This window comes from Nymphaea colorata, chromosome 4 (genome assembly GCF_008831285.2).
Source record: "Nymphaea colorata isolate Beijing-Zhang1983 chromosome 4, ASM883128v2, whole genome shotgun sequence".
Lineage (NCBI taxonomy): Eukaryota > Viridiplantae > Streptophyta > Magnoliopsida > Nymphaeales > Nymphaeaceae > Nymphaea > Nymphaea colorata.
In genome coordinates this window covers 22853497-22880450 of record NC_045141.1, presented here as the reverse complement: position 1 = coordinate 22880450, position 26954 = coordinate 22853497, and the positions used below count along the sequence as shown (strand labels likewise).

Sequence of the window (26954 nt, the reverse complement as noted above, 5' to 3'; positions counted from 1 at the left end):
ATACAACAAGTGTTGCCCCAAATTCCGTGTAGGAGGTAACATCGATGCCGATGGATGGAATTCATGACGACCATACTCTGTCCCACTTTTGCATGCAATGAAAGAATTCATATTTGTACAAGTTAGAATTGAATTTTGAATAAAGTGTTTATATGACCCCATAGAAACAAGTGAAACGGCAGTCCTGAAATGAAATATGTATCATTTAAACATCAAAGCTCCGGCTCAGCTCAGCCATGGCGGGACCAGCAACTGGCCTGCATTCAACGGGAACCTTTCATAGAGTCTTGAGACAGAAAAAGGACATGTACTTCGGTCACCAGGTAACGAAGGTTAATTTATGGTAAATTTTTTAAATTGGCATCAGTAACCCAACTCTACGTAATTTCTGCCTGTTCTGCAAAGCGTCTTGAGCGGCCAAATTTGTCCTCCGTACGTCGACATGGTCCAACCGAGCGAAACACCAGAATGGCCCCTGGCCTTCTTTGGAGCCACCCTCCCTGCTCTGCACCCGGCTGTGGAACTGCAAAACTTCATGCAATCAAATGGCTGAAATTATGAATGCTTACCAAGAACTTAGGTTGAGATCAATTTTTATAATGTGAACAAAGAGCTTGAGAAATTTTAAATCGTTCATTTTTATTCGTTTTATTTATACTTAGGTAGTAAGAAACGATCTTTAGACCATTTAAACACATCAGTACTGTTCAGAAATTCGGAAATTGATTTCTGAATTCCTATTTGAACAATTTTAGGTGTAGTAGCAATTAGACTGGACCTGATGGAGTAAAGGAGGGTAAACCTATAAATTTAGACGGTCTCATTGCCCATCTGGCATGCAATGTCCCGGGGAACAGTGGAGCCAGGGAACTTCTGTTCAACCTTTTTGACAAGTAGGCCTTCTCCATGCAGAAAGCCAGGGCCCGCACCCTGCCACTGCTGTTCTTCTGCAACAGCACGCTTCCCACCTTGACGCTGATTCTTTCATTCTCATGAGCACTTTGCACACTCACACGCCACCCAAGGCCTTAAACCCCTCCCTTCTGTTCAAATACTCCACCGAGGACTCACCCGGGGTTTAGGGTTTTTGAGCAAGGCTTGAAGGCGAAGATGGCGAAGACTGCATTTCTTTTCTCCCTTTCTTTGCTGCTGCTCACAGGTTTTTCTCTCTCTGTCTCTTTCCCCCTCTCTGTAATTTCTTGTGTTCCTTTTGTTGATGATGTTGATGAACTCTCTGCAGTTGGTGGTCACAAGGATTCGGACTACACTGCCTCCATTTTTGTCAATGAGGAAGATGTTCATGAGGTTGCGCACAGCATTTCAGTGGCAGACAAATGGGTCAAGGATAATATTGTTGATGGAAAGATACCCAGAAATGTGGTTGTTGGTGGTGGGTTTCTTTGTGATGCCAACTATGAGGAGGAGTGGGGCTTGATTCTTCCGGCTATTCAGAACTTATACTTTGCTCTGGGGAGAAGGGGTTTAGAGAAGAAGACCAGGGTCTCTACTATAGTGTCCACTGCCTGCCTTGAATATCCCCACCACCCACCTTCTTCTAAGTTTAAGGAAGCTTTGGCTGATACACACCTGAAGCCCCTGCTCAACTTCCTGCAGAACACAAATTCATCCTATCTTCTGAACCCATCTTCCTTCCTCTCTCTGTCTGCTCATAGGTCGGCCCTTAGATACATGGGTCTTTCTCTTGGAATAGACTTGGTGAAAGAGAGTAGAAGTAGAAGCAGGAAACTGATAGTAGAATCACTTCCAGCGAGGCCATCACCAATAGCAGAAGTTACTCCTTCACCGTTGTACCCAAATATTGGAGCCTCTGTTCCAGCTAATGTTGTCAAGAACCCATCTCCCCCTGCTCTTCCATCAGCCAGCCCACCTGCTTTTTCTTTCACATTTGCACCAGACAATGGAGATCCTTTAAACTTCCCGACCTACCCGCCTTCTCCTGCTCCCGCCCCTCCCTCCGATGATTTCGGGCTTCCTCCTTGCGGTCCTGTCAACAAGGAACCCAAGCCTGCGAGGAAGTATGGCCAGTGGTGTGTTGCAAAACCTACTGTTCCCGAGGACACACTGCAGGAGGCAATGGACTATGCTTGTGGTGATGGTGGTGCAGATTGTGAAGACATCATGCCTCATGGCAGTTGCTTCTATCCTAACACCGTTGCTGCTCATGCCTCTTACGCTTTCAATAGCTATTGGCAGAAGGCAAAGGACAATGGCGGTACCTGTGATTTTGGAGGAACAGCAATGCTGATCAATTCTGACCCAAGTAAGTAAACCCCGCCCTGGTTGCTTCACTTTCTTAACTTGAAAATGTTATTTTTTTCCTTTTTTTTAATGAGAATCATCTCGGTTTTGTCATTTTTATTATGTTATGCACATTTTGATCGGTCTATGATAAAAAGAATTTGTTTTTCTGGTTTCAGGTTTCTTCCACTGCCATTACGTGCTCAGTTGAGGTGGAGCTTTGTAAAACTTGTTTCGGGTGGGGTTTTTTTTTTGTGATTTCTTTCTCGAACATTAATAGCTGGAGCTTGGCTTTGGTATCTTGTCACCATGGTTCCCTTCTATATCTGTGAGATGTTTCTTGAGCTCTTGAGACCTTGTTCTTGGGACATGGTATTGCAGTGTAGATTACTGTTACAGGGTAGTATAGGTTAGCGTCATATAAATGCTTGTCTCTACTTCTTATATTGGCGAAAATAGCATGCTTTCTCCTTCCCTGCCTCTCTCTCTCTCTCTCTCACACACACACACACACACACACACATCTGTCAGCCCTACTTGCAAGTTCCATACGCCGTGGACGACCATTGTCCTCATTCTGATTTGTCCTCATTCTGATTTATTAATATCAAAAGCACGCATTGTAAAAAAGAAGGGGGGGAAATTGCTGAGAAGATTTAGTTAGCCACAATAACAGGGATAGGGGATAATGCTGTTTACGGATTGCTAAATGACCTGCTTTTGTTGGAAAACCACGTGGTGACGGCGGCCTGTTTGTTATGAGCCATGCTTTTAGTTTTAGCTTTGCCTGTCATATATGGGACCTTTCCTTCTGATATATTTGGAGGATTATGTATTGTTTAAATTTCAATTTGTGATTCCAATGTTGTATTATTTGCATTCTTTTCTTTGCTGGGACTTCGTCAACGTGGATTTCTTTCTGTGGGCTTCCTGGCTTTCTCTAGTTCGTGTGAGCAGGGTTGCTGCCCAGTTTCTAGTTCCTTCAAAGTATCATATGGTAAAATATATTGAATGAGAAAATCACTAGAACCTGTTGCATTTGATGTTTGGGTGCTTCTAATATCAACGATGGGTTCCCAGAATTTGAAAATATGCCTCTATAGAGCTGCAATTACTGCTCGCCTGAGGTGAGTTTTGGCGCTTCAGTCATAAATTGCATACAGAGATGTATCACATGTTCATTCAATTGCTCTGCATGAACTTTGATAGTTTGATTCTTTTGTGGCTGTTGGTCCAATTTTATGTTAATGAGTCAAGCCCAAACGAGCACAGGACCCCAGCTTTTATCAGCTACGTTTTAGATTTGTTCTTCTAACCTGTGATCTAGGCAAATAGCCATTCTTGAGTTGGTTCTCAAATCCGGTTGCCACCATCTGAGTTTACAAGATATAGCTTACTGGATCGAACTTTAACTGGGGGATTGAGCAGAGACTTGTCTTCCAAATGCTTCTGCTGAATCGGTCTTGATGGCTACGACTTAGTTTGTCTAGCAGCACACGTTGCCGGATATCAATGAGCGATGAATGAAAAGCTAAGCAGTATGGTGGTTCTCTTTTTTTTTTTTTTTGTTCCATGAAAGTTTTGCGTGTATGGAACGGGGCTGTAAGGGTGAGATCTATGCATCACTGATTTTAATAAAGATTCACTCTCACCATCTGTAATCTCACATGGACTCACCGCGAAAGCCCTACAAAAGTATTTCTCGTGTTTTCTTTGTGGAACGTTTGTGGTTCCTCTTGTGCTAAATGTTTGCGTTATAACAGAGAGTCAAACTCCAATAATGAGTCATGATAGGTTCGTATTTACGAGAGGAAAAAAGCTTCTGTAAAAGATGGACAATCCGTGTCCAAAAGTCATTGTACCAGGGGTTGTAGGCGATCGATTCTCCTTTTTGTGGTTTGGGGGGATTTCAAGGTGACCCGTGAGCGAAAGCACGGCGACGAAAAACTGAAATCAAAGGAGACAGAGAGGAAAAGAACATGACGAGCCAAAGGAAGAATCCAAGAAGGGAATCAATTCTTTGTACTCCGTTTTGTTCCGACGTCGATATCTCGGAACGGATCAACAGTTCTTGATCGGTCAGAACTGGCCGAATCTTGGCTCGGTCTCTTTTTTCCGAGCAAGCGGACCTAACTACCGAGTTGATTTGGTAGGCGCTAATCTTGTCAATCATTAAGAGGCCATCAGCCTCCACCATTACCAGTCTCGAGCTAGTTTCAGGCCATGATTGGATGACCCAGTTTCTCTGCGTACGTTATCGACCAAGTAGATGTGCTTGGAGTCTGCCTGCATTTGAAGTTCAACATTTCTGAAATAAGCCCCAAAAAGGATGCCAAATATCTTCCCTGAAGCTCATATAATATAAGCCCGTAAATAAGCAAGTTTTATGATTTAATATATATTATTATATCTTGTGTTATTTTATGTATAAGAAGTTCTAAAACGTTAACGTCGGTCTAAAAGAAAAACAAATTAACATCAACCGGCCGATTACAAATATTGGTTTTGATCTTCGCTGGCTATAAGAGATTTCCTTCCACAGAAATCCTTTTCAATAAGAGATTCGCCAACCCAAATCCTTCGATGGCAGCAATTAAACTCTTTAGATGTACAATTTGATCTCAGGTTGTACACCCATAGTTTTTTGTAAGAAAAAGTGCTAAATGGCCCATCAATCCACTTTCTTTTTGAAGAATTTGAGTGAACCCAATAGCGAATTTCCAAATTCAATCAACCCATTGCATCTTGCTCCGAGGACCTTGGCATACTGGCTCATGCCAGTGGCTAACAGACAGCTAGTCATTGGTTCGAGTGGCATGGGCATCGCCCTTCTTGTACAAGCCTACGACAAAGTCTCTCGACCCAGGTGCGGTTTCTCTAGGTTAAAAATTAAATTGCTTCTCATCACTTGCTATGGATTCATGATCTGAGAGGAGGTTCAATTGGCAGGAAGGTTAACAAGTGTGTGCTTGCACACACCCAAAAACGAAGTGAAGAGGGTGGAAGCTCTTCTCCGCCGATTCTCTTCACTCGATTTCATGTATAGAAAGATATACGATGGTGAACTCAGTCTTGAACATTTTCACCAAGTGTTTGATTGGCCTAAGTACGTTGAGGATAATCTTCAGAGTCATGAACTTTTTCACCAAGGGTTGCCAGGCTTTGGAGAGCTTCCCATGATAAAAGGAGGAGTCTTTCTACATTTATTGACAATTTTGACGACCTTTTATCACAAAGAGGCTATTTGAAGAGTAGTCATCCCCTGTTTGAAAGGGAGATGCGTCCGTTTGTCCGTCAAAGGCATGTTGCGTCGTCCTTTTTTGTCTCTTGTCTTTAGGAGCATACGGTTACAAGCCAAATCCTGATCTGACTAGCATCATGTCCAACAAATTTTGTTTTTCAAATCACGCTATGACTCGGAATCAGTTGCGAATTTGCAGTAGCAACAAGAGATTCGATTTTTCATCATATCCTAATTTCATTACGAAAACCAAGCAGTGATACATCCTTAAAGAGATTTCAGAGCCCAGTAAAAGTTTTGCCTAGAGAGAGAGAGAGAGTACATTCTATGTGATGCTTCATATTATGCATCATGGGAGGTCTATGTTTTTCCAAGAAGCCCATCAATGCAGTAGTAAGAGGAAAGAAGATAGCCAGGCAGTGAAAAGCTCGAGAGTTTTGTTCAAGGCTTTATGAAGTTGGTGCATGCCTTCGCACTTGCTTTCTTTATTGCATCCATAGGGATTCCTTTGTTGCACATATTAGCAAATGCCCTTGAGTGTTTCATTCCATACTGACCAAGTGACCCACACTCTTCCTCAAAAACCTCAACCTGCATCCAACAGCATTTCTAGATGAGTCTACTAAACATGGTTTCCTGCTCTATAGGAAGGGATGCAAATGGGTGGGAGTAAGATGTTAGTAAGCCTGTCTTAATCGGATATGATCAGATTGGCATTGAAATTGGAATTGGATTAATTTAGGGAGCTTAGAGTTGGTTTGACGAGAGTAACAAATTGTTACTGTCCACTGAATATGCAACAAAGTTGTTGCAGATTCTTTCAACATTTTGTTACATTGTTCTATGAATCTATTGGATGGTAACAGTCTGTTACTGTTGCCAAACAGAGATAGGATTCAGTTCATGCTTGGATTGACTCTATATGCAAAGACCAGAGGCAAACCTGAATCCAGTTACTAATCAATTATATTTTCCTTGGAAACCTTAATAAGTGGATTAGATTTGGGTTAAAATGATCAAATAAATTCAGTTCACTTGCATGTCTCTGCACAAGGCAAGAGCCTTCTGTCTGGCTGATTTTCACTGAAGGTCTCGAGGTATGCATGTAACCAAATGGTAAGAAGAGAGAGCAACTTTGTTACCGTTGATTTCAGGCAGTCCCAGTTATCAACTAAAGGTTGATTAGGAGGCCTGATGGCATTGAGTATCTGAGCTGCGTCCTTGCCAAAGAGAATGTTGCCGATGTTCTCTACGCTCTTGTCGACATGAAGTCTGTGTGCAATCTTAGCTGCCAGTGCTTTCCTGATCTCTTCCTTCTCTTTAGACCCTTCCTTTGCATTTCTATACTGTTAATTGAGTGTCCATGGTGAATAAAATCATGAGTGAGTACGGCCTCTTCTGCTCTCTTTACCAAAGTATACAATCACACAAGTGAAAAGCCAAGTTTGCCAAGCAAATTCATTCCTAAAACATTTGCTCTCCCTCTCACAAACAGCAGATTCTGATGCTGCTTTGAAGAGGGTTTCAGCAATAAGCTTTTCTTCCACTAATTCAAACGAAAAAGAGTACTCCAGACCTCTAATCTTCCATCGGCAGGCAACGAACATTCCAATGCATAGAAACATCAAAACAGACAAACATAGAGCTCACCTGGTGCTGCAGAGAAAGCAGGCCTGCGTCTCTTTGGTTAACAACCCCCACAGGCTTGCTCTGTTCTGAGACGTAGGTAACCACATCGATGGGTTTGGTACGAAATCCTTGGTATAGATAGAGCAGCTCCTCGCCGATACTTTTTTCACCATACTGCATGACATGGGAACCTGAATCGTAGGTCCCATTATTTGATGTCCGAGTTCGCACCTGTAACAGCAAACACCAACCAATGTATTGGTACACCATGGAAGGGGGGGACGCATGCCGCACCTTCTACAAATTAACGAAGATATTGCCAATACCTTCAAGTATTGCTCAAAGAGGCTCACAGCCTTTCGGTCGACCACGTCACTGTAAACCAATTTAATCAGTTTCTGTAAGAGTGGGAAGAAAGAAAGGAGCTCTCTGAATGCGTTTCCTGAACGATGCAGAAAATGGCCACTTTCTATGGTACAATGTCAAATATCTATGGTATAGAAACTTCAAGAAGAAGGAGAAGAGACGAAACGAAAATGGTTCCCTGCAGCATGCATAATTGAAGTGGAATTACGGAGATAAGAATGAGAAAAGGGGAAACCTGTCTTCCATCCATGCAACACTGAAGAGATCTCCCAAGCAAGTATCAAACCCTGGAGGAGGTTCAGGGACGGAGCCAGGGCAGTAAACGCCATAGCTGCTCTCAACTGCATTGGATGCAGTCACGACGTAGATGCCCATCCCTTGTGGCAGCAGACCCTGGAAGATGCTCCCACTTTCACAGGCCTCTACATATATAACCATCTCCTTGTAGCTTCCCATAGAATGCTTTTTCTTCAGTACGTTCACAAAATCATGAGCGTAGGCATTCTGGCCGCCAGGCATTCCTGCAAATGCAAGTAGGATGAACATGCGTCAGACAGAGGATCATCTTAAAATTGTTGGATTCGTCCCTACCAAACGACCTCGATAAATTGGTTTCCTTCAAGCTAACAGAATGCGACGTCACAAATTCTATATTCCGCTGTCTTTTAGCTCGAGCACATACTAACCAAGTAAACCAGGGCTTCCGTGGTCAGTGTAGTAGATGAAAATACGGTCGCCGGGCTTGCTGTCGATCACTTTCCCACTGCCTCCACTAACGGCAGTTTTATTCCCCAAGATAACCGCATAAAGATTGCTGGGGTTCACTTGCTCGCCAGTATAGTCCTGCACAAGCAAGGAAGCAAGAAAAAACGAAAACGCTCCCTTCAGATCGATTGATCTTTACTCGTAGTAAACACAAATTAAAATGATCAATAACTTATATAAGGTGGCCAGATGTTTAAAATTTTACTTTTGGGTGTCTGTATTAAAGAAAAATTCTCAGGGAACCGGCTTTAAGTTAGTACCATATTACTCTTCTTCAAGAACTTCTTTCGTTTATTTGATTTTATTGTTTAACTAGCTGGTGTTTGATAGAACCGAAATTGTGGAATTTTCTATAATTAAAATTCTCGTTTTTTGATGAAATGAGAATTGTGTAATCAAAGAATTTTGACTGTGGGATCTCAAAATTTTGGAATTGTGATTATACCCTAGGAGATGAAATTATGATTCCAGAATTTTAGAATTTTGTCGTCGCTCTTCAAGGTACATGTCATGTCACGATGGCTTTAATTTCAGACTATAAAATACAAAGAGAAACTAAAACTAGAATGTTCATTCCAATTGCAACTTAAGATGCAATTTTGTTTGTAGAATTTTAGTTATATAATCAAAATTCAAGGTTTTCAAACACCGTAAAAAAGAAAACTGTTTTCGGCGTAAAACCCTGAAAACCATAGTTTGGATTCACTTTCACCTAATCACCTCTCTCTCTCTCTCTCTCTAGAATAATAATAATAAAAAATCTGGCTGGTTATTATGTGATTTTCCACGACCAAAAATTAGCTAAAATTCCATGAATTTTTGATAAGTCTTGCTCTAGCTTTTCAGCGTCCCCACTTACATATGTATGTCCGCATGCAAAACATTTGTATCAGATGGCAATATTTGACTATTCAGTAGAAAGACTTAACCTTTGGGACGCCAGCGTACACATCTCGACCTTGTGGGTGGTTTATGATGACTCCCTTCCTGGGGTTCATCTTATTATGTGCGATATCATCATACATAAACACCACAATGTTCTCATCCTTCAGACCTCCACTTTTCAGCACTTGGTATGCATGACATACGTCAGCCTGCAAAACCCAAATCAAGAGTTACACATAAAAAATACATACAGATTCTTCATGATATCAGAAACCTCCAAGAATTTAAACACCTTCGTCGACTTGACTCCAACTGCACTTAGAACTTTAACATCTTCGTCAACTTGACTCCGACTGCGCGTGCATTGAATGCATGTCTATGCGTGTTTTTATACCCTGTCGCGTTGAATCATGTTGTATTAAGAAACATGCATGGAATGAAACATATTTTAAGCTATTAAAAGATTTTTGTTATACTTTGCATGTTGATTGCCACAAGAAGCGTGGAAATCACGTCCGTCAAATGGTGGAGCCGTGGTAGCACACCAAAGTAAAGCCTCATAGATGTATCAATATTTTAATTTAATTTTGACTCATGCGTTCAGCATGCATCATGTAGTGGAAACCATTTCAGATCTATTCATTTCCATGCAACCAGTTGCTTTCTGATCGAAGTCATCTGGCAATTGAACTTTGTGTTTTTCAATTTTCAATTTATTTTAATATGTACTTAGTAAAGGAAGTTTTACCAAGTCACGCACACAAGTTGATTATGTACACTGTCCGGTGCACAAAAAATTATAATAGAGATTTAATGACTAGAATACTTCTGATCCGTAAAAAGGGAAGCGTGTTTATAAGGACAAAAAAAGGTAATGAAAAAGTTAAAATTCTTTTTTAAAATTCTCCAAAATACTCCAACTCTTCCCTTCAATTTCTTCTGGTGCATGTCTGTTGCACACGCCAACCTGGTGCATGCAACTCAGTCTTATATGTCTGTGTATGTTTTATGTTGATGCAAAGAACATCCTTCACATGCACGCACACATGCATGCAGAAAACAAAGACAAAAAGCAGAAAGCTTTACTAGATAGTGTGTTAATGGAAAGCACACCAAGCAAGATAATTTAAACAAAACGCCGTAGTTTCGATTAGGTTGAGCACAAATCTACACGAACATTCACGTTCATACGCAAGCACATGCAAGGAAAAACCTGCACATGTGCCTACATGGGCATGCATGCACACACACACACACACACACACATACCCCAAATGGAGATAAAGCTAAAACGCTAAAGAAACTTAACATATACTGCAGTTAAGAACATAAAACGAAGCGAATCAGTCCATGCAACCGTGCTCGCATATTCTTGGCGTCGAGACTGACTAGAACAGAAGGGCGCGTGGTTGGCTTGATCGAGCCAATCTAAAGAGTACTTTCCGGTTTTAATCACGACCAAGTACTATTGAAAAGACGAGCCAGCTAATTATAGAGTGGAGCACACTCCCACCTGGTGCCTGTAGTTCTCATAACCGGACGACCCTGCAACAAGCACAGCCCACGTAGTATCGGTGTCTGTAACTTCACCATGACGACCACTGCGCCTTGCAGCAGCCCCGCTACTTTGTCTCCCACTAGCAAGAGATAAGAGCAGGGCTAGCAAGGCTACAGTCAAAGGGAATGAAGACCTATTCATGGTGATCATCAATGAATTGAGGATATAGAGAGGGAGAGAGAGCTATTGAACTCAAAGGGTTGAATGTATTTGGTGCAAGAGCTAGCAATATCGTGGCATCTTATATAGAGGTTTCCCTTGGACCCCACATTTTATTTGGTCTCACTGTTCTTCTTCTCCACGCGGCAGCCACCATTGATTTTTCCGGCAGAGACAATAGCGCGTGGACCCTCCGCGACAAAGACTCTGGTATTTGATCTCGACTGCTTCGTTTCCTTCCATTTCTCTGTTGCCGGCAACGTCAGTTTCTTAGGCCCACCGCGTTGGATCTCATGCCTGCTTGGGTTGAACAAAAGCCTTCAAGTGAAGGAGGTCAAGAGTTCAATGGTGTAAAACTCGGTTCAGATCAACTTCTGGTTAAATCTTGATATATACTTTCGCTATCTCTCAGATTACCAATTTTGAAGAAAACTTGCACCTTCTTACAAACTAATTGTGCTTGACGGCCGTAGGTCGAACTGACGACACAGTGAATAGCCGATTATCATTCTGATTTCTGTAGGTGCTACTCTTATAAATTGCAACCGATGGATTTATGATGCTTAGTTGATAGGTGCCACTCTCCTCATCTAGGTGCCGAAGTAAGATAGGAAGATGGGAGATGGACTTTGACCTCTTGTAGTCAAGTGGTTCTTATGATATGGACTTTGACCTCTTGTAGTCAAATGGTCCTTGTGATAGACCAAAACCCAAAACCCAATCATGGTCGAACTTAATCAATGTGAAGTAAGCAAGAGTGTATATCCAATAAAGTTGTGCCATATGTATCTGACCGGCAATTGGACTCAGTTTGTAACCAACTTAGCTCTTCTAATATGTTGTGTTTAAGAATATATTGTTTAACTGATCTTTACTTTAGGTAAGCGTGATTATTTAGGGAGCATTCTAAACCTGGCAAACCAATATAGTTCATCTTAATATAATAACCTTATGTAAGGCAAAACCTAGAGGGTTTCAGTTGTATGGTTTCAGTTAGGCTGGTTTGTGCTGGCTAGGCAGCCTATTGATCCTAAATATGTTTTGGATATATGCTTTGCCTATGTTTATATAGAGTTTAGCTTCCCTTGTAAGGCATGGCCAATATATATATATATATATATATAATAGCAATCTCTCTGTCTCTCTCACACACACACACACACATGCATGCATGCGCGTGCACATGCACATTCATAAAAGTTCATATGTTAATGAAAGAATAGACCAATTGAAGTGAAGCAAAGTGGAGGACTCCTCACAGCTGATAAGGGTTGGGTCAAAGTCTAGATGATAAAGAAATGACCCATGGGAGAACCAAAAGATCCCGTTTCACTTGCAAGTTGTACAGCACAACCATGTTCTTTCGCTTTGTTTGAAAGAAAGCGAGAAAACACCAAATTCATGGGAAAGTTTAGTCCTTTCCCACAAGCCGTTGGAAAACAAATAATCGGAAAACTTTACAAAAATAAGCTCAAGTTTAGATGGATTAGCAAAAACACACTAAAAAACTTGCCAATCTTCTTCTTCTTTTTTTTTTTTTACATTTAATAGAGGGACTTGAAACACGTACATAGAAGGAGATGTCTTAGTCTTCCCATCTATGAATGCTCTGGACTTTCGTATTATTATTTTCGTCAACCGGCCGCTTTTATGAGACTCTTTCTTGAATTGAAACATGGTTTAATACCACTTCCGGCCAACAAAAGTTGAGATATAGTTACCAACAGGTGGTGACAAGCTGTCCCTAGAAGTTACAAGCAAACAGCAAAACGAAACTGCTTTTCCTTTTATTTTTTCCCTTTTCAGCAAGATGGAGATAGGCAAACACGTGACATATTATGTGGTCATGACACCTTGGATATTGAACTGCATATCTCCTCCATTTGGAAACCCAATATCCTAGCCAAAAAAAATTGTTCAAAAAATGATTTGGCTACTTTGTACAATCTATATAGTTCCTTGTCAAATCACTCCGTCTTTTCTCTCGTTTTCTGTTTAAATTGCACAAGTTGAAGGAGAAGTCCCTATCCTAAACATAGCAAAATTATTGCTATATTGATACCTCATTCAGAGTGAGAGATAGAAGGGGGCTGGCAGGGATCTTGGCCTCTAACTTTAGATTTTAGAATATTAAAAAATTTATATATAAATTTCAAAAAAATTAGTTTAAAGTATATAAAAAATTTGAAAAGTTCTTATTTGGGCCTCTATTAAAATTTTGGAACTATAGTTTAGTTCGTCCCAAAAAAAAAAATCTGACTTCACTCTGATGTTGAGTCTTTTTTTTTTTTTTGTTAAATATTGGCATTCATTCGCATATTTTCATACGTAAATAGACACTCATGTGCATAATAGAGCAAATGTTTGAAGAGGTTAATATGAAAATAAAAAAACATTAAGAGACTTGGTCGGACGGTTGCTTTGGCTCAGTCATTTGCACCACCGCCTCTCCTTCCCCTTTGCACCCACGTATATTTGACCGTTTCTGATGTAAGACTTGCAACTTAGAAAGATCCACCGTTTAAACAAACAGTTGATTTCATATCCATGGCTTACAAATCCATTTTACATAAAAAAAAAAAACTATGGATCTAAAATCCAAACAGTGGTCAAATCCCTGTGGATCTAAGATCAGTACTTGGGATCTTAAATCCGAGACATTCAAACACGGCCGTAGTAAAAGTCTGAAAGATACATTAAGGCGGCTTTAAGTGGTCGAAGACCTCCCACGCACTGGCCCACGGCACTGAAATGCGCTCCTGGCTCAGCTACAGCAGACGCTATGGTGGAGGAGGTGCCTGAAAATCGTGAGTCGTTTAGTCAAATCAGGGAGAAGGTGAGTGGTAAATATTTTACTTGTTAATGACTAAAAAGCGTGGAGTGCTTCTAGAGCAGCGTGCAAGTTAGTGGAAGACAATCCAGATAAAGCCAGCGACTAAGATTTTAAGTCATCTTTTAGCGGCAATTGTGCGCGCTCGATGTCGATGGTGAGGTGATGTTGAAGTTGAAACGTTCCATTATCGGAACCAGTCTTCGGTGCGCGCAGCCCACTTTCGACCGACTAGCTGCACTTACGTTTCTGCGTTTGGATGTAAATCTAAATTAAATGGTCCCATCTATAGTCTTTGAACCGAATCTGATCCATTCAGATTCAGAATATTAAAAAAGATATGATTTTCTAAAACAGAATTTAGATTCTCGTTAACTAAAAAAATAGTTCAATTCCTATGCGTTGAGTTTTTTGAATTCTACGGATTTTCCTTTGCAGATTAAGATGCAAAACCACTCATATATTGAATTTAAGTTTGTTCTGGTGATAGGATTAGTCGGATCCATTGGCATAAACCCAGTCCACATTCTTTCTGCTCTAACTTGTGATAGGGGCCAACATTGTTCGGCTTGAACATGCAATCAAGGTCGCGGTAATATAGGGTTAGGCAACGCTCATATCTATCTATCTATCTATCTATCTATATAATTAGTAAATACTAAGTCACTTGGTTAAGTTAATTATTAAAAGTTTTTTAAAATCTAATCTTATGAATATTATCTTAAGAGTGATATGGTAAAAAATATATATATTAAGTTAGTCATTTACCTTAATAATGTTTTTTTAATATAAAAAACAAACATTCTCTTATAATATTAAAAATTTGATGGTAGAAAGATCAAACCTTTTTTAAAAATGGCTTGAACTAAAACATAATTTAAATTAATTTTTATAAAATAGATTAAGAGGTTCATGTTTTGTTCAAAACCCTTTTCGGAAGGGGGTTTTCTTCTTCTTCTATTGAGCGGGTTATGGATAATACTATTTTTAAATTCTAATTGCGACGCTGCTTTCGCGGGAGTCACGGAGATGCGTGCTCATTAACTTGCTCTAATGACTTATAATGAAATCCGGGATAAGACAGACAAGGATCCTTGGTATGCTTGTACTAATGACTCTACTCCAAGATCAAAATGGTGTTTGTTTTTAGCAGTACATGGAAGACTTTTAACGCAGGATAAGATTCAACAATTTGGATTTCAATTTTCCAAATAGATGCTACTGTTGTGGTCGAGAGGAAGAATCCATTTCTCATCTTCTCTTGTTGTGTCCTGGAACACATTCTATTTGGAATCTTATAGCTTCTAAGCTTAATATTCAGCCATACAACTGTTCTTCTCTCCAAGACACTATGAACCACTAGCGGAGCCAGCAATTTTTTCCGGTGGAGCACCTATTCAATATTTTTAATTTGTTTGGGGCACTTATATGTATATCAATAAAAAATACCAAAGCATTGACATATATATTAAACTAATTTTGTGAAGCTAGTGTGGGCTCACAAGGCGTGGGCAACAGCCCACACCAGACACAATGTGGCCCCGCAACTATGAAGTGGCGGCGGAAAAGGAAATTTCGATTCAAATGGGCAAGGAAGTGCTGGTTATTATGTTTTCCTATGACAATGTGGAGCATATGGACTTCTAGAATTAGAAATGGAAGTGCCCATGATCTTACTACCAAATCCCTATCTGCTTTTTGAAATGAAGGACTTGGGAAACTATTACTCATTATTAATTCATTCAGTTTTTTTTTTTTTTTTTTTGGGAATAATGGCTTTGGGATGCTTTTTTCCCGAAAGTAAAGAATATCAAGTCAAGCATGTATCAAATGAGGAACTTATTAAGTTAGCAGGACATTGGAAAAAAGTTATCAGCAAGAGTGATGAACATATATATGCTTCCAAGCCATCTAGTCCGATAGGCGAATAAATCTCAATAATTCTTCATAGTAATTATTGGCATTATATATATATATATATATATATATATATATATATATATATATATATATATATATATATATATATATATATATATATATATATATATTACATGAAAATTTTATAAGTCGATCATAAAGCTGTTATTCATTTTTTAACATCTATCAAATACTGCCTTATACTGAAATTTCCTTTTTCTTTTTTAATTTAAGACATTTCTATACATGCATTATGCATTTATGTGCCGCACTTCACGGAAAACATGAGGCACCGGACCGGACAGCTAAAATGGCCGAATATGTGAACCATGACCGAGATACAGTCAAGTTTGATGGGTCAATGAAAGCTACAGGGCAGAAAAATTAATCTCAGAACAGTTAATCTGCGGTGCCTTTCTTGTTAATGGCCACATAAGTGCTTCCTGTGGGTGGTCGATCAGTTATCCGTTTCTTCATTGATTGGACTGAATTGTCTAAGATTTTAAATTTTATATTTGAATAAGCAAACGGTTCTTGTTTTTACCGTGGACCGTTGGTATAAATCTTGGTTTTAGATGACATCGTAAAAAAAGGTGTTTAAAAAGAAAACTAGTTTTGTGATCGAAACTAAGGGCGTGTTTGGCTTATACATGGGACACACAGGCTTGTGTACATGACCCCACAGACTGGGGAAGGGGGAGAAGTCATTTGATCTCATTCTAAAACCAGGATTTGTCAAAATTAAGTTTTTCTGTTTCAATGCCACCCAAACACTTTTAAACCAGTATTGCTGTAGGCTCTTTATAAACCTAGATTCTACCATCACCCAAGCAGGCATTAAATGTCATTTGAGGCAAACATTTAAATGTGTCACCCAAACACACCCTAAGTTTTAGATGTTAATAAAGGAAAATGCATTCGAGATCCACTACCATCATCACATAAATCCAATAACCCCTATGATATAAAGCTACTTTAGGGCATAAGTGGTTCTACCGTACACCATTCAACTTGAGTGTCATGGAGATCAGCATTTATAGTACAGAGGAGTGACATCCATGTGAACCAAACCGAGGATGCTTCGGCTGCACATCACTCAAGCTGACGAGCTATGCCATGTCCCTTATAGTTACAACCTATAAAAGAATATCATATCCAACATGATATCAAACTACTAAAATCTTTGTTATTTCATGGAACGTTCATATATAAATTCACAACGTATACTAATTTTATAACAATGCATAAATGCTACGCGTATGACAATGCCAACTCACTATACCGCCTTTATCCATAAATCTGCAATATCGCATACACTATTGTAACTTGAAATATAAATACAAAACCATAACGAAATATAAAAATGCTACAAAAAAAAATATCATTCACATTAGACACATATCATCCCACGCCATTGTACTAAACTTTTTAATTCAATAATTCATGTTACAGTGCTATAATGTCCAATACGGACCGAAAGCCTGTTGTCAAGTACAAAGGCATTGCAAACATTCTTTTTAATACTATCTGACACCTTCATTTTCTAACCCACAGCGGTCTCGTGTGTTTGGTAACTTCAGATTTCATTTTAGGCTGATATAAAAGCTGTTTTGCCTCTAACCTATAGAGCAAACGAACACTTGATTTCACCACGGCCCGAGCTGGCCAACTTGAGGTCAGCTTGAGTCTTAAAACCCATAAGTCGAACTCGAGTTGGCAAGCTCGACTCAGCTTGATTAAGTTTGAGCTGAGATGGGTACAGATAAGAAGGGAACTCAAATTCCGGAGCCTTACTTCAAAGAGGCAAAAGGAAGCCTATTGGAACAACTTTCTTTTGTAATAGCAAGGGAGACAATTTTTTTCATATATTCTCTACCACGCGTTTTATCAATTTTTTTCCAACTCGACTCATTCATTCATTAACTTAATTTAACTAGCTTAATAAATGACTCTCTCTTGAGTTAAGTTTAAGCACATAAATTTGAGTTTGAATCCGAGTTGACTCGACGTCTTGAACAACCCTAGTCCGGTGAAAGGAGTCTGACCATATGCGCTGTGATTCTTTAGTGATGTCGCAAATCTCCTCAATCTCACATGTAAGAGCACAAATGCCTCCCAATTAAGCCTGGGCATCGAGCTTTCTGCCGTGGGGTACTCAGTACCTAGCTTGGCTTTAAGTTTGGGCCCAGGCTTGGGCCAATAAAAAAGGAACTCAAGCCAGCACCATAATTTATGGTGCTGGTGCAGTTCAACCCAACAAACTAGAGTGGGCCTCTTAAAAACTTTATATATATATATATAATATTTTAATATGATTAATTATATTTATATAATTTTTGTTATTTAAAAATATATTTTTAAATTTAATTAAGTCGAATTCGAACCATGCTCGAGTAGAGTTGAGTTTTAATGTCAAGCCGGTCTGATTATTGAGCCGAGGCGGCCCAGGCTTACTCCCAATTACTTGCTTGACACTCAAAATCGGACAGCTTACGAGTCAGCGATCCCGTGGCGGATTAAAGCGTTCCGATCAAATCCGCACTTCACCCGCCCCCGCGCCGGAACAGAAGAGAGAGAGAGAGAGAGAGAGAGAGAGTACGACCCTAGGAGATCAAGAAAAGCCAACCGAGCACTCCCCATCTGGAGGAGCAGGAGCGAATCCACGTAGTTAATCGGTGGGGGGTCGGGCGTTGCGTCGACGCCATCGACCCGTTTCCGCTTCCGACGCAACGAGTCAGGCTGCAGATGAGGGAAGCCGGGCCTCTCATGCGATGAGCAGAGGACCGCAAAGACGACGACAACGCGCAGCTCAATATCATTGGTGAGAAAATGTGGAGGAGAGCAACCATCTTCTCTCGCCTCCTTTTGCCTTCTCGTGACATCGCCTCTTCACCCAAGGTGGGTTCTGTGGTGGTCCATGGCCGTTCTCCGTCTGTCCCTTTGGCATCGTTTCCATAATAATGTGATTGAGAGTTCGTTGGTTTTGAGTCTGTTTACCCGGTCATGAAAGTAAATCGTTATTGGTGGATTTCATTCCTCTGTGCCTTGGCGGTGTTCTTTTTTTATCGTGCTCGAGAGTTGGTGGTAAGTGTAGGCATTACTTGACTTTTGGATGTTGGCGTTCGAGATTCTTATTTTCTCATGAATATTTGTCTCAGAAAATGAAATACGAATTGTCTTTGCAATCTGCCAATGGTACGGATTTGATCCAACTGCTTAAATATTGAAAAATGCATGCTCGTCTTCTTCTTGTTGGACCATTTAAGGGGTTTTACGTGTTGATTAATTTATGGGGTCTGCTGGATTAGTGTTTCAGGAGTTCTCTCTGTGGTAAGTGTGGCTTGATAGAGAGAATTATCCCTTCGTTTGCTTGTTTTTCTGTACATATTATTCGACACGACGTGCATTGTTCTTAGGGATGTCCAAAGAGTTTCAAGGATCATCTCGTTTGCATTCTTGTTTTTTGACTAAAGCAAAGAAACGAAAGATTTTGCAAATTGTATGGTAAGTGTTGTTCCAAGGTATCAATGCCCTGGTGGGCGTGTTTTAGCTTCACAAGAAAACGCAAAAATGTGCAGCGGACAGAGAAATATGGCCGGCTTCTCAGTATATTCCTCGCTATGAATGTCGCTAATATTTTCCGTGCATGAATTCTTTGTCTTTCTTATGGAAAACTATATGCCTTGAAATAAAGTGGCAGTTGCTATCACAGAGTTAGTTTTTTTTTTTTTCCTTATATTTCTCAACATTTTAAACGTTATTCTCTTCCTTCTTCATCCATTAATTGTGCTTATGAATCTCTTTCGATTTTATTTCCTGTCTCGTGAATGTTGAAATTTATATTTTTCAATTTTATTGTTTATGCATCAATACATTACGAATATTCTCATAGACCTTTTGACTGTTATTTACATATTTCTCTTTTTTGCTGTTTATTCCTGTGAAGGATCCAACTGGGTGGAATTTTGTGGAGGTCTTCAGAACGAAAGCTTCTTTACTGGTAATTGCCCTATAATATAATTATGACTCAACATGCAAACTTTTGCTTGATGAGAATGAATACATTTCATATTCAGTGCAAAATGCGACAATGTGCAGCATATAGAGGAGACACATGTCTAAATCAGCTCCTTCTCTTTCAACTCCATATTTTTAGCTTGTCTTATTTCTTCAGTATTGGGTTCATGAACAACAAATAACCAGGTGAAACATAAAGTTCAGGAGGCATAACATTGTTTATAGGGTAGAAGCAGGCACTGTACAACTTTGTGGTCTTTTGAAAGATTCATTAGTAGGGTGTGACTGCTCTAATTTGGTTGTTATTAATAGCACATGCAAATACTATATATATATATATGGCTGGAAATAGCATTTTTGGTTGATTCCTGTAATGTTACAGAATCACGTTTAAGACTCTCAGCTTTCAACTTTGGTGTATGTATCAATATCCTTAATGCAGCTTAGTACATTTTCATGCAGATGCTTGCTGGTTACCATATAAGTATAACCAATAACATCCAAACATCCTCATCTTACACTGATATTTTAATTGGTAAAAATCCAAGTTCTGCCAAGAACTGAAAATAATCTTACTCGCTCCATGGGGCTTGGGTATGCTAGCATGAGTTCAACCATGTTTAGAATGTGTTCGTGTTTGAATCCCAATGAAATGCCATTAAGATAAGGAAACTGACCTCACTATTTGTTGGCACAAAAGAATGAGAGAAGTGAACTTTTCATGCTTGTGCTTTATGCCATTTAATTATCGAACAATGATTTACAGAATCCATGCTGGTGTGGCCTGTAATGACGTATATATTTTTTTATTCTCTATGCAGGATAAAGATGCTTTTTCTGAGAAAGAACTACATATTGCTTTTGTTTTAGGTAAGAAGAACTACATATTGCTTTTGTTTTAGGTAAGCCGGGATTGTTATGAATGTGTCCCATGCAAAAGTTGGTAACGTTTTCTTTATTGTAGCTTTCATACACGTCCATCACAATAACAATAGTAAAGAGTAAAGACAACATAAACATGTTGGTCTATCAAGATCTCTCTCTTTGTACATGTTGTACATCTGGTGGATTGTGAATTTTCTTTTGCCATGATGTTCTGGTGCAATTACACCTCACTGTATGGGTTCACAATTAAGTATTTCTTTTTTTGTTTTCCACTTTTTTTTCTCCTAGCTGTTGTTAAGTTGCCAAATGTGCCTTTACTATGTTTTAGTTTCCCCTTTTTCTTTCTTCTTATTGAGTCTTTGAGTTACTGTAATTTCATTACAACCCTTGAGGAATTTGCAATGGATCCTCTTCTGGAGTGATGCGAAGTCTGATTTGTCTAGGGGGTCCTGGCAGTGGAAAGGGCACACAGTGTGCAAAAATTGTGGAAGCTTTTGGTTTTACACATCTAAGTGCGGGAGAACTACTGAGAAGAGAGATTTATTCTAATTCCAAAAAAGGGTATTCCATTACTTCACTCTGCATTAAACTTTGTTCTACCACTCGTTCTTCTTCTGCTTGACTTGTAACATCTTTTTGCTCTTTTCTTTGTTTCTTCTTCTCAGGGAAATGATACGTGATACAATTAAGGAGGGAAAGATTGTTCCATCAGACGTTACAGTGTCCTTGATAAAAAGAGAAATTCAAGCAAGTGAGAATGATAAATTTCTTATCGATGGTTTTCCTCGAAGTGAGGACAATCGTGTTGCATTTGAACATATCGTGAGTTTCTTTCCTTTTTCTGTCTTAGGGAAACAATGATGGATGAATATATTTCTCCTTCTGAGATAGAGTAGAGAAATTGCTCAACATTCACTCAGATGAAATTGTTCTTTTCTCCTGTGGCCATAATAACGTTCTTTAGGTGTTCATTTCTACATTTAGTTTATCTTTTGAGTTGTTGGCTGTCTGTTAATATTTTTTGGTATGAGATATTTATAACCTAAAGTGTCAGGCTACTGTGACTTGCTACTGATGGCCTTGACATCTGGACACGTAACCTATTTGGCTTTCTTAATCACTGAATGAACTGTTGCTTCTTTTTTACATCTTCTTGGTTATAGGTACAGAACACAGACAACATACTTATTATGATGCCCTCACCAAAAAGGGCACCAAATCCTTTTCCTTTGCCTCAGTATTCATGATCATTGAACTAAACTTCTGTCAATTGATGATGCTATCATTCCCAGCAGCAGAGAAACAAATTATTTTCATGTTTGGATTGGATGTCAGACTGACCTAATTGCCAATTGGTATTTAGGTATGGTCAGCTCATCCAATTCAGAAGAGAAATCAGTATATTTGAGTTTCTGTCCCAAAATCATCGGACCTGGAGTTGAATTTGGTTGTTTGTCAAGATTGTTAAGTTGTTTTATGTTGTATTGAGAATTTCACTTACACACACACTAAGTGCAGAAGAAGAGAAGGGAAAAACCTACAGTCTAAAAGTGTTCTATACTGTTGAGCTTGTGTCGCATTGTAGCCGCATGGTTTATGTGAATGGTGAATAATTTGCTGGCAAAATTCAAGCCACCCCCTGTTTAGGTTTTTACTGCTAGATCCAAGCAAAAACTAACTGTTCTTTTTTCCTCTGTTGTGAACTTACCTTGTCAATTGTCATGAATATTTATTTATTTTTTTATACTGATATAAACTGTTCTTCAATGCCATTCTTGGGATGTTTATTACTAGAGTTTGAGAATGCAGATTGGTGCAGAACCAGAACTTGTTCTTTTCCTGGAGTGCCCTGAAGAAGAGATGATAAGACGGGTGCTTAACCGTAATCAGGTTAAGCTTCCTCTTAAAATACATAGCTTTCTGTGCTGTCTTGTTCCCATGTTAGTTATTTAGTTATTTTCTTGATCCTGATATGGTGCCTTGTTTTGGTGGTTTGTTCCTAGGGACGTATAGATGACAACATAGAGACCATAGAGAAACGCCTCAAGGTCTTCAACAAGTTGAACTTTCCCGTCATCAACTACTATGATGCAAAAGGGAAACTTCGAAAGGTTTGTCTGCTGATTGTCTTTGCACCTTCCCAAAGTTAAGAGTTAAGACTTAAGAGGCAGGAACATTTTAAAATTTTAATTTTGCTATTGATTCCTTTTCAGTTTATGCATCCGATTTTGGTTTTCTCTTTCTTTTCAGATTTGTTCCTTTTTGTTAAAAATTAAAAAGAAGAACCTGCCTCCTCATGAATATTGTGATGTGTATTGGATGATCAGAATGTGGCCTGTATATCTTCCATACTTTGATATCCTTGTGCATGCAGATTAGTGCTGTTGGAACGATAGAGGAAGTTTTCGAAAAAATCAAGCCTCAATTTTCAGCTTATAAGGTATCCGTTCAAGCTGACTTCTCTTCTGTTAGACTGCTTATACTTGTAAAGAGACACACATGATCATCCCAAGCATAACATCAGGATTTGCACAATGGACACCAGAAATTTCCACCGCCAGAGCTAGTATATGCCCCTCTATGGTCTATCCTGTGGGATCACAGAAGAGCAATTGTCTTCACATTTTGTATTTTCTTTTGTGTTTCAAGGGACCGAGAGTTGTTTGAGATTTGCATGTCGTCAGAAATCTTAATAATAATATTTTCTCAGCAAAATGGTACAAGTAAAAACCTGTTCTACAGCCAAATATAAATTAGATTAGAGCATCGATGGATACAAGGTGCATAGGTTGTCGATATCATAAACTATTTAAATTCTGACATAAAGAAGGGCATGGTTTGAATTTTTGACAATTTTAGTATATTACAATGCATCAGTTGACGAGGTGTATAGGTTGAAAATAGTTATGCCAATGATTTGAACAGTTCCTGTTTTCTTTGTAGATCACAACGTTTGGATTTATGTTTTCCTTGTCCTGTAATGCGGTTGATGGGTCAGCTTGGTCTGTTAGCACCATTATCTTTGTTTTGTTGTTACGAGTAACATATCAGAAGCATTCTCTGACTCTTATTTGTATTTCCATTATCAAACAGGAAACCTGAAACATTATCTGCAGAAAAGATGGCATGGATGTGTTCCCAGGCTGTAGTTCTAAATTTTGGAATTTCAATGCTACGTTTTTTAGTGGGCATCTCATTTAAAGGAAGCATTCAATTTTTCTGTAATATTCCAAACGGTTTGCTGTAATTTTCTGCATTTAAAGTAAGCAATCGATGGTCGTGAAAAAACAATCATTAAACAGCGATTCCGCACACGACAACAGGTGCAATTTATTACTCTTCATGTTTTAGAGGCACCAAATCAAAGTACTATGGAGGGCGTTCCTCTTTGTATGAACATAATGCGGTTCTCATCAACTGTAGTTGAATTTTTGCATTTGGTGTTACCTTTCTTGTCTGGTTAGCCTTGGGAGTGGTTATCTGTGCTTGTTTTGGTGGTCCTATGGCCCTTTTGTCTTTCATGTCTTCATGGATTGCCATCGAGTACAGTGTTTGATGGCCCCAGGAAGACACTCCCAGGGTTATTTTTACTAGGGTCGTTTTCTTGGATTTTTGGGTGTGACATTCTTTTCCTTATTTCCAAAATCCAACGCGTGTTTGTTCACTTGTTGGAGCATGTGCCTTTTAAAAAAGGGACTCAACAGAGGTGCGGCCACGGCCCCACGGTGCAACAGGCTGCGACTTCTTGGCTTTGTTCTTCTTGGAACAGTGCCCTCTCCATCACTTGAACGTCACAAAAAGCGTCCCGACGACATTCTAAACCAAAGTACCTGCCAAATCTAACAGTTGATGTAGGCCTGGGCATTGGGCCGGGCCGCCGTCGGGCCGGCCCGGAATGGGCCGGGTTCGGGTTGAAGATTTTCACTGGGCTTACCTTTACTGAGCTTGGCCCGGCCCGATATCTTAACGGGCCGGGCCTGGTTATCACTTCTAAGCCCGGCCCGTCGCCCGACGGGCCCGTTAGGTCATTGAGTCATTCGACAGATTTTTCATTTTAATTTTTTTCTCACTCCTTCTTCTCCTCCTGCCCCCTTTTTGATTCCTCCTCATCGCATTTGGCAGAGGCTGTTGTGCTGCACCGTCTCCTCTCCAGTCTCCACCATTGGGCCAGGGCCACCATCGGTCCATCGCCCTTTCGCCGCTCCGTCACTACTGTCGCCATTTTGCTTTGTGAGGGTACACGTCTTTTATCTCTTTTCTTCTGTTTTGCTCTTAGCAATAGACATGTTATTTTTCTTTTGCCTGTTTTTCCATTCCAAATCTCAATCTAGAAACTAAGCATTGCCTGCCTCTCTCCTTCACGTGCACGTTCATGCTTCTTGGGATGGAGATGCATTGGTTTTTGCCGTGTAGATTGTCACTACAATCTATATTGGTTTGATTGTTCTTTTGAATCAGTTGATGGGTCTTTCAAATCTGATGTTGTTAACGCCTACCTACATAAAGATTTTCGAATACGAAGAGATCATCTGGTTATGGATGGGGCTGTGCTTGAAAACAACTACCAATCCATTACTGTGGGGACTTCCAACCATGTTAGATAGAACATACATTATACTTTGACTTTAAATATTTGAGCATTTGACGAATGGGATTGCAACCAGATGCTGTCTTCAATTCCTATTTCCTAGCAGTTTGCAATTGTATGCAGTTCATCAAATTGCACGTCCAATGTATGCAGTTGTGCCTTCATATTAGCAATTTTTATGTTTTAACAAATGCCTATAATCTGCACAGCTATTGGAGTTAGCGACATTGTATAATCTTTTCTTGTCTCACTCTCAGCTGGCATTAGTATATATATATATATATATATATATATATATATATATATATATATATATAACATCCCGAAATGGCAGGTGCATAAAGTTCCAAAATTCAAGTTGCATGCGAGAGAACTTTCTTACACTAACAAGCTAATGGTTGTTGTATGTGATTGCAACAACTTTATGAAACTTTGAAATAAGTATCAAGCTTCAAAGCTTACAATATAGTTGAACGTCTTAGTTCTGGAATTTGTACATTTTTAAAAAATCAAGCAGCTAAATTCTCCAAAACTAAACACGTAAACTCGAGAAAGGAGGCTAGGACATGCCAATAATCATGTCCTCAACTTGATTCAGCAGCCAACTTTGTTATTCTGCTCGAACTGAATGAATCCTGTATATACACTTCAAAAACCTTGTGTGCTTAAAACCTTGTGTACTTAACCAGGGAGCCAGTTTTTTGTATGGGCCCGGCCCGGCTCGGCCTGGTAGTTACTGGGCCTTAGTCATGGTTGGCCCGGCCCGTTACCCAGCCCGGCCTGACCCGTTACCCGGCCCGGCCCGTTACCCGGCCTGTCAAATAATCGGGCCGGGCCCGGGTCGGGTCTTGGGCCCGACGGGCCGAACTGGGCCGACTGTTACCGGGCCGGCTCGGCCCGGACCGATGCCCAGGCCTAAGTTGATGACGTGAAAGCACAAAAAAGATGGTGAACAAGGAAGTGGTACTCTACTATGTCCAATGGATTCGTGCCATTAGCGGCCAAATTTCCTCTGTTCTCATTCCCAACAACAAATTCGGCCCATAGACAAACTAAAAACAAGAACCCATTCCATTGATGTATCACATTATTATCGGCTAGATAATCACGGAAAGGGGTTAGGCATAATTGTGGTCAATATTCGGCCAAATTCGAGTTAGATCCATCAAACAATTATACGATTCTAAAAATCCAAAAAAAAAAAAAGTGTAGTTGGTTGAATTGGTAGGCTGGTAAAAGTGGAGCTTCACATTTTATACAAATTTGAAAAAAAAAAAATGGCGTAGTTGGTCAGGCTGGACAAAGTTTCTTTTAATATATATTGTTTTTTTTACTGCAAATGGTTGAATATAACGAATGTTGACAAGCTGCTTCTTCACTTCTTTTTTCTTCAAAGTATCACTCTTCTTTCAAACAAAAAGGAAGGAGAAAAAAGAAAACGACAGATTAAAAAAGCGACGGATTACAGACACAAACAGTTCCCATGAGCGTTATCAGTATTGTTGTCCACTGCCGGGAACTGGACCCATCTATCTTGACAGCCAATGATACGCCTGCATTTGAAAATGAGAAAAGTTTGCATGGGGATTGATAATAAATGTAAAATTAGAGCGCTGAAATGGAAATGCAGTCATCTCCAAATTTGCGCTTATCTTCCCGCCTTTCCATGAAGCGCCATTTAGGCGGGACGCCGGGTCAGGGAAACCCCTACTATCCGTTCCCCGATTTCACCAACTTTGTTTCTTGTCCCGCATCGCCATTGACAACCGATAAATCCACGCTTCTGGTTTGCCCATGGCTGACGCTGACGAGGAGGTTGACATGAAGGCCAAAGGAGTTGCTTCGTCGAATA

The 26954-nt window shown here is 39.7% G+C and overlaps 3 protein-coding genes across 6 annotated transcripts; 2 read left to right on the top strand and 1 right to left on the bottom strand.

Annotated features, from left to right (window-relative positions):
* Positions 1–849: 849 nt before the first annotated feature.
* Positions 850–2733, top strand: LOC116252376 (glucan endo-1,3-beta-glucosidase 13). The gene is made up of 3 exons (XM_031626580.2): positions 850–1159; positions 1241–2281; positions 2439–2733. Exons 1-3 carry the CDS (start codon positions 1111–1113, stop codon positions 2468–2470), a joined length of 1122 nt encoding a protein of 373 aa, XP_031482440.1. The 5' UTR covers positions 850–1110; the 3' UTR covers positions 2471–2733.
* A 2979-nt stretch (positions 2734–5712) lies between these two features.
* Positions 5713–10913, bottom strand: LOC116252271 (vacuolar-processing enzyme beta-isozyme-like). Its single transcript, XM_031626427.2, has 8 exons — positions 10659–10913; positions 9190–9354; positions 8182–8338; positions 7731–8016; positions 7456–7504; positions 7151–7360; positions 6643–6846; positions 5713–6091 (listed from the first exon to the last, which is right to left on the bottom strand). The coding sequence occupies exons 1-8, from the start codon at positions 10851–10853 to the stop codon at positions 5942–5944; spliced, it is 1416 nt and encodes a 471-aa protein (XP_031482287.1). The 5' UTR covers positions 10854–10913; the 3' UTR covers positions 5713–5941.
* A 7241-nt stretch (positions 10914–18154) lies between these two features.
* Positions 18155–23960, top strand: LOC116252146 (UMP-CMP kinase-like). Of its 4 annotated transcripts, none has more exons than XM_031626230.2 (9): positions 18155–18510; positions 19559–19612; positions 20451–20499; positions 20958–21075; positions 21180–21336; positions 22324–22404; positions 22518–22625; positions 22889–22954; positions 23608–23960. In XM_031626230.2, exons 1-9 carry the CDS (start codon positions 18442–18444, stop codon positions 23614–23616), a joined length of 711 nt encoding a protein of 236 aa, XP_031482090.1. In that variant the 5' UTR covers positions 18155–18441; the 3' UTR covers positions 23617–23960. The 4 variants fall into 4 exon arrangements, with proteins under 4 accessions (XP_031482090.1, XP_031482089.1, XP_049933166.1 ...); XM_031626229.2 differs by lacking the exon at positions 18155–18510 and adding an exon at positions 18518–18696; XM_050077209.1 differs by lacking the exons at positions 18155–18510; positions 19559–19612 and having other exon boundaries at positions 20493–20531.
* Positions 23961–26954: the final 2994 nt, after the last annotated feature.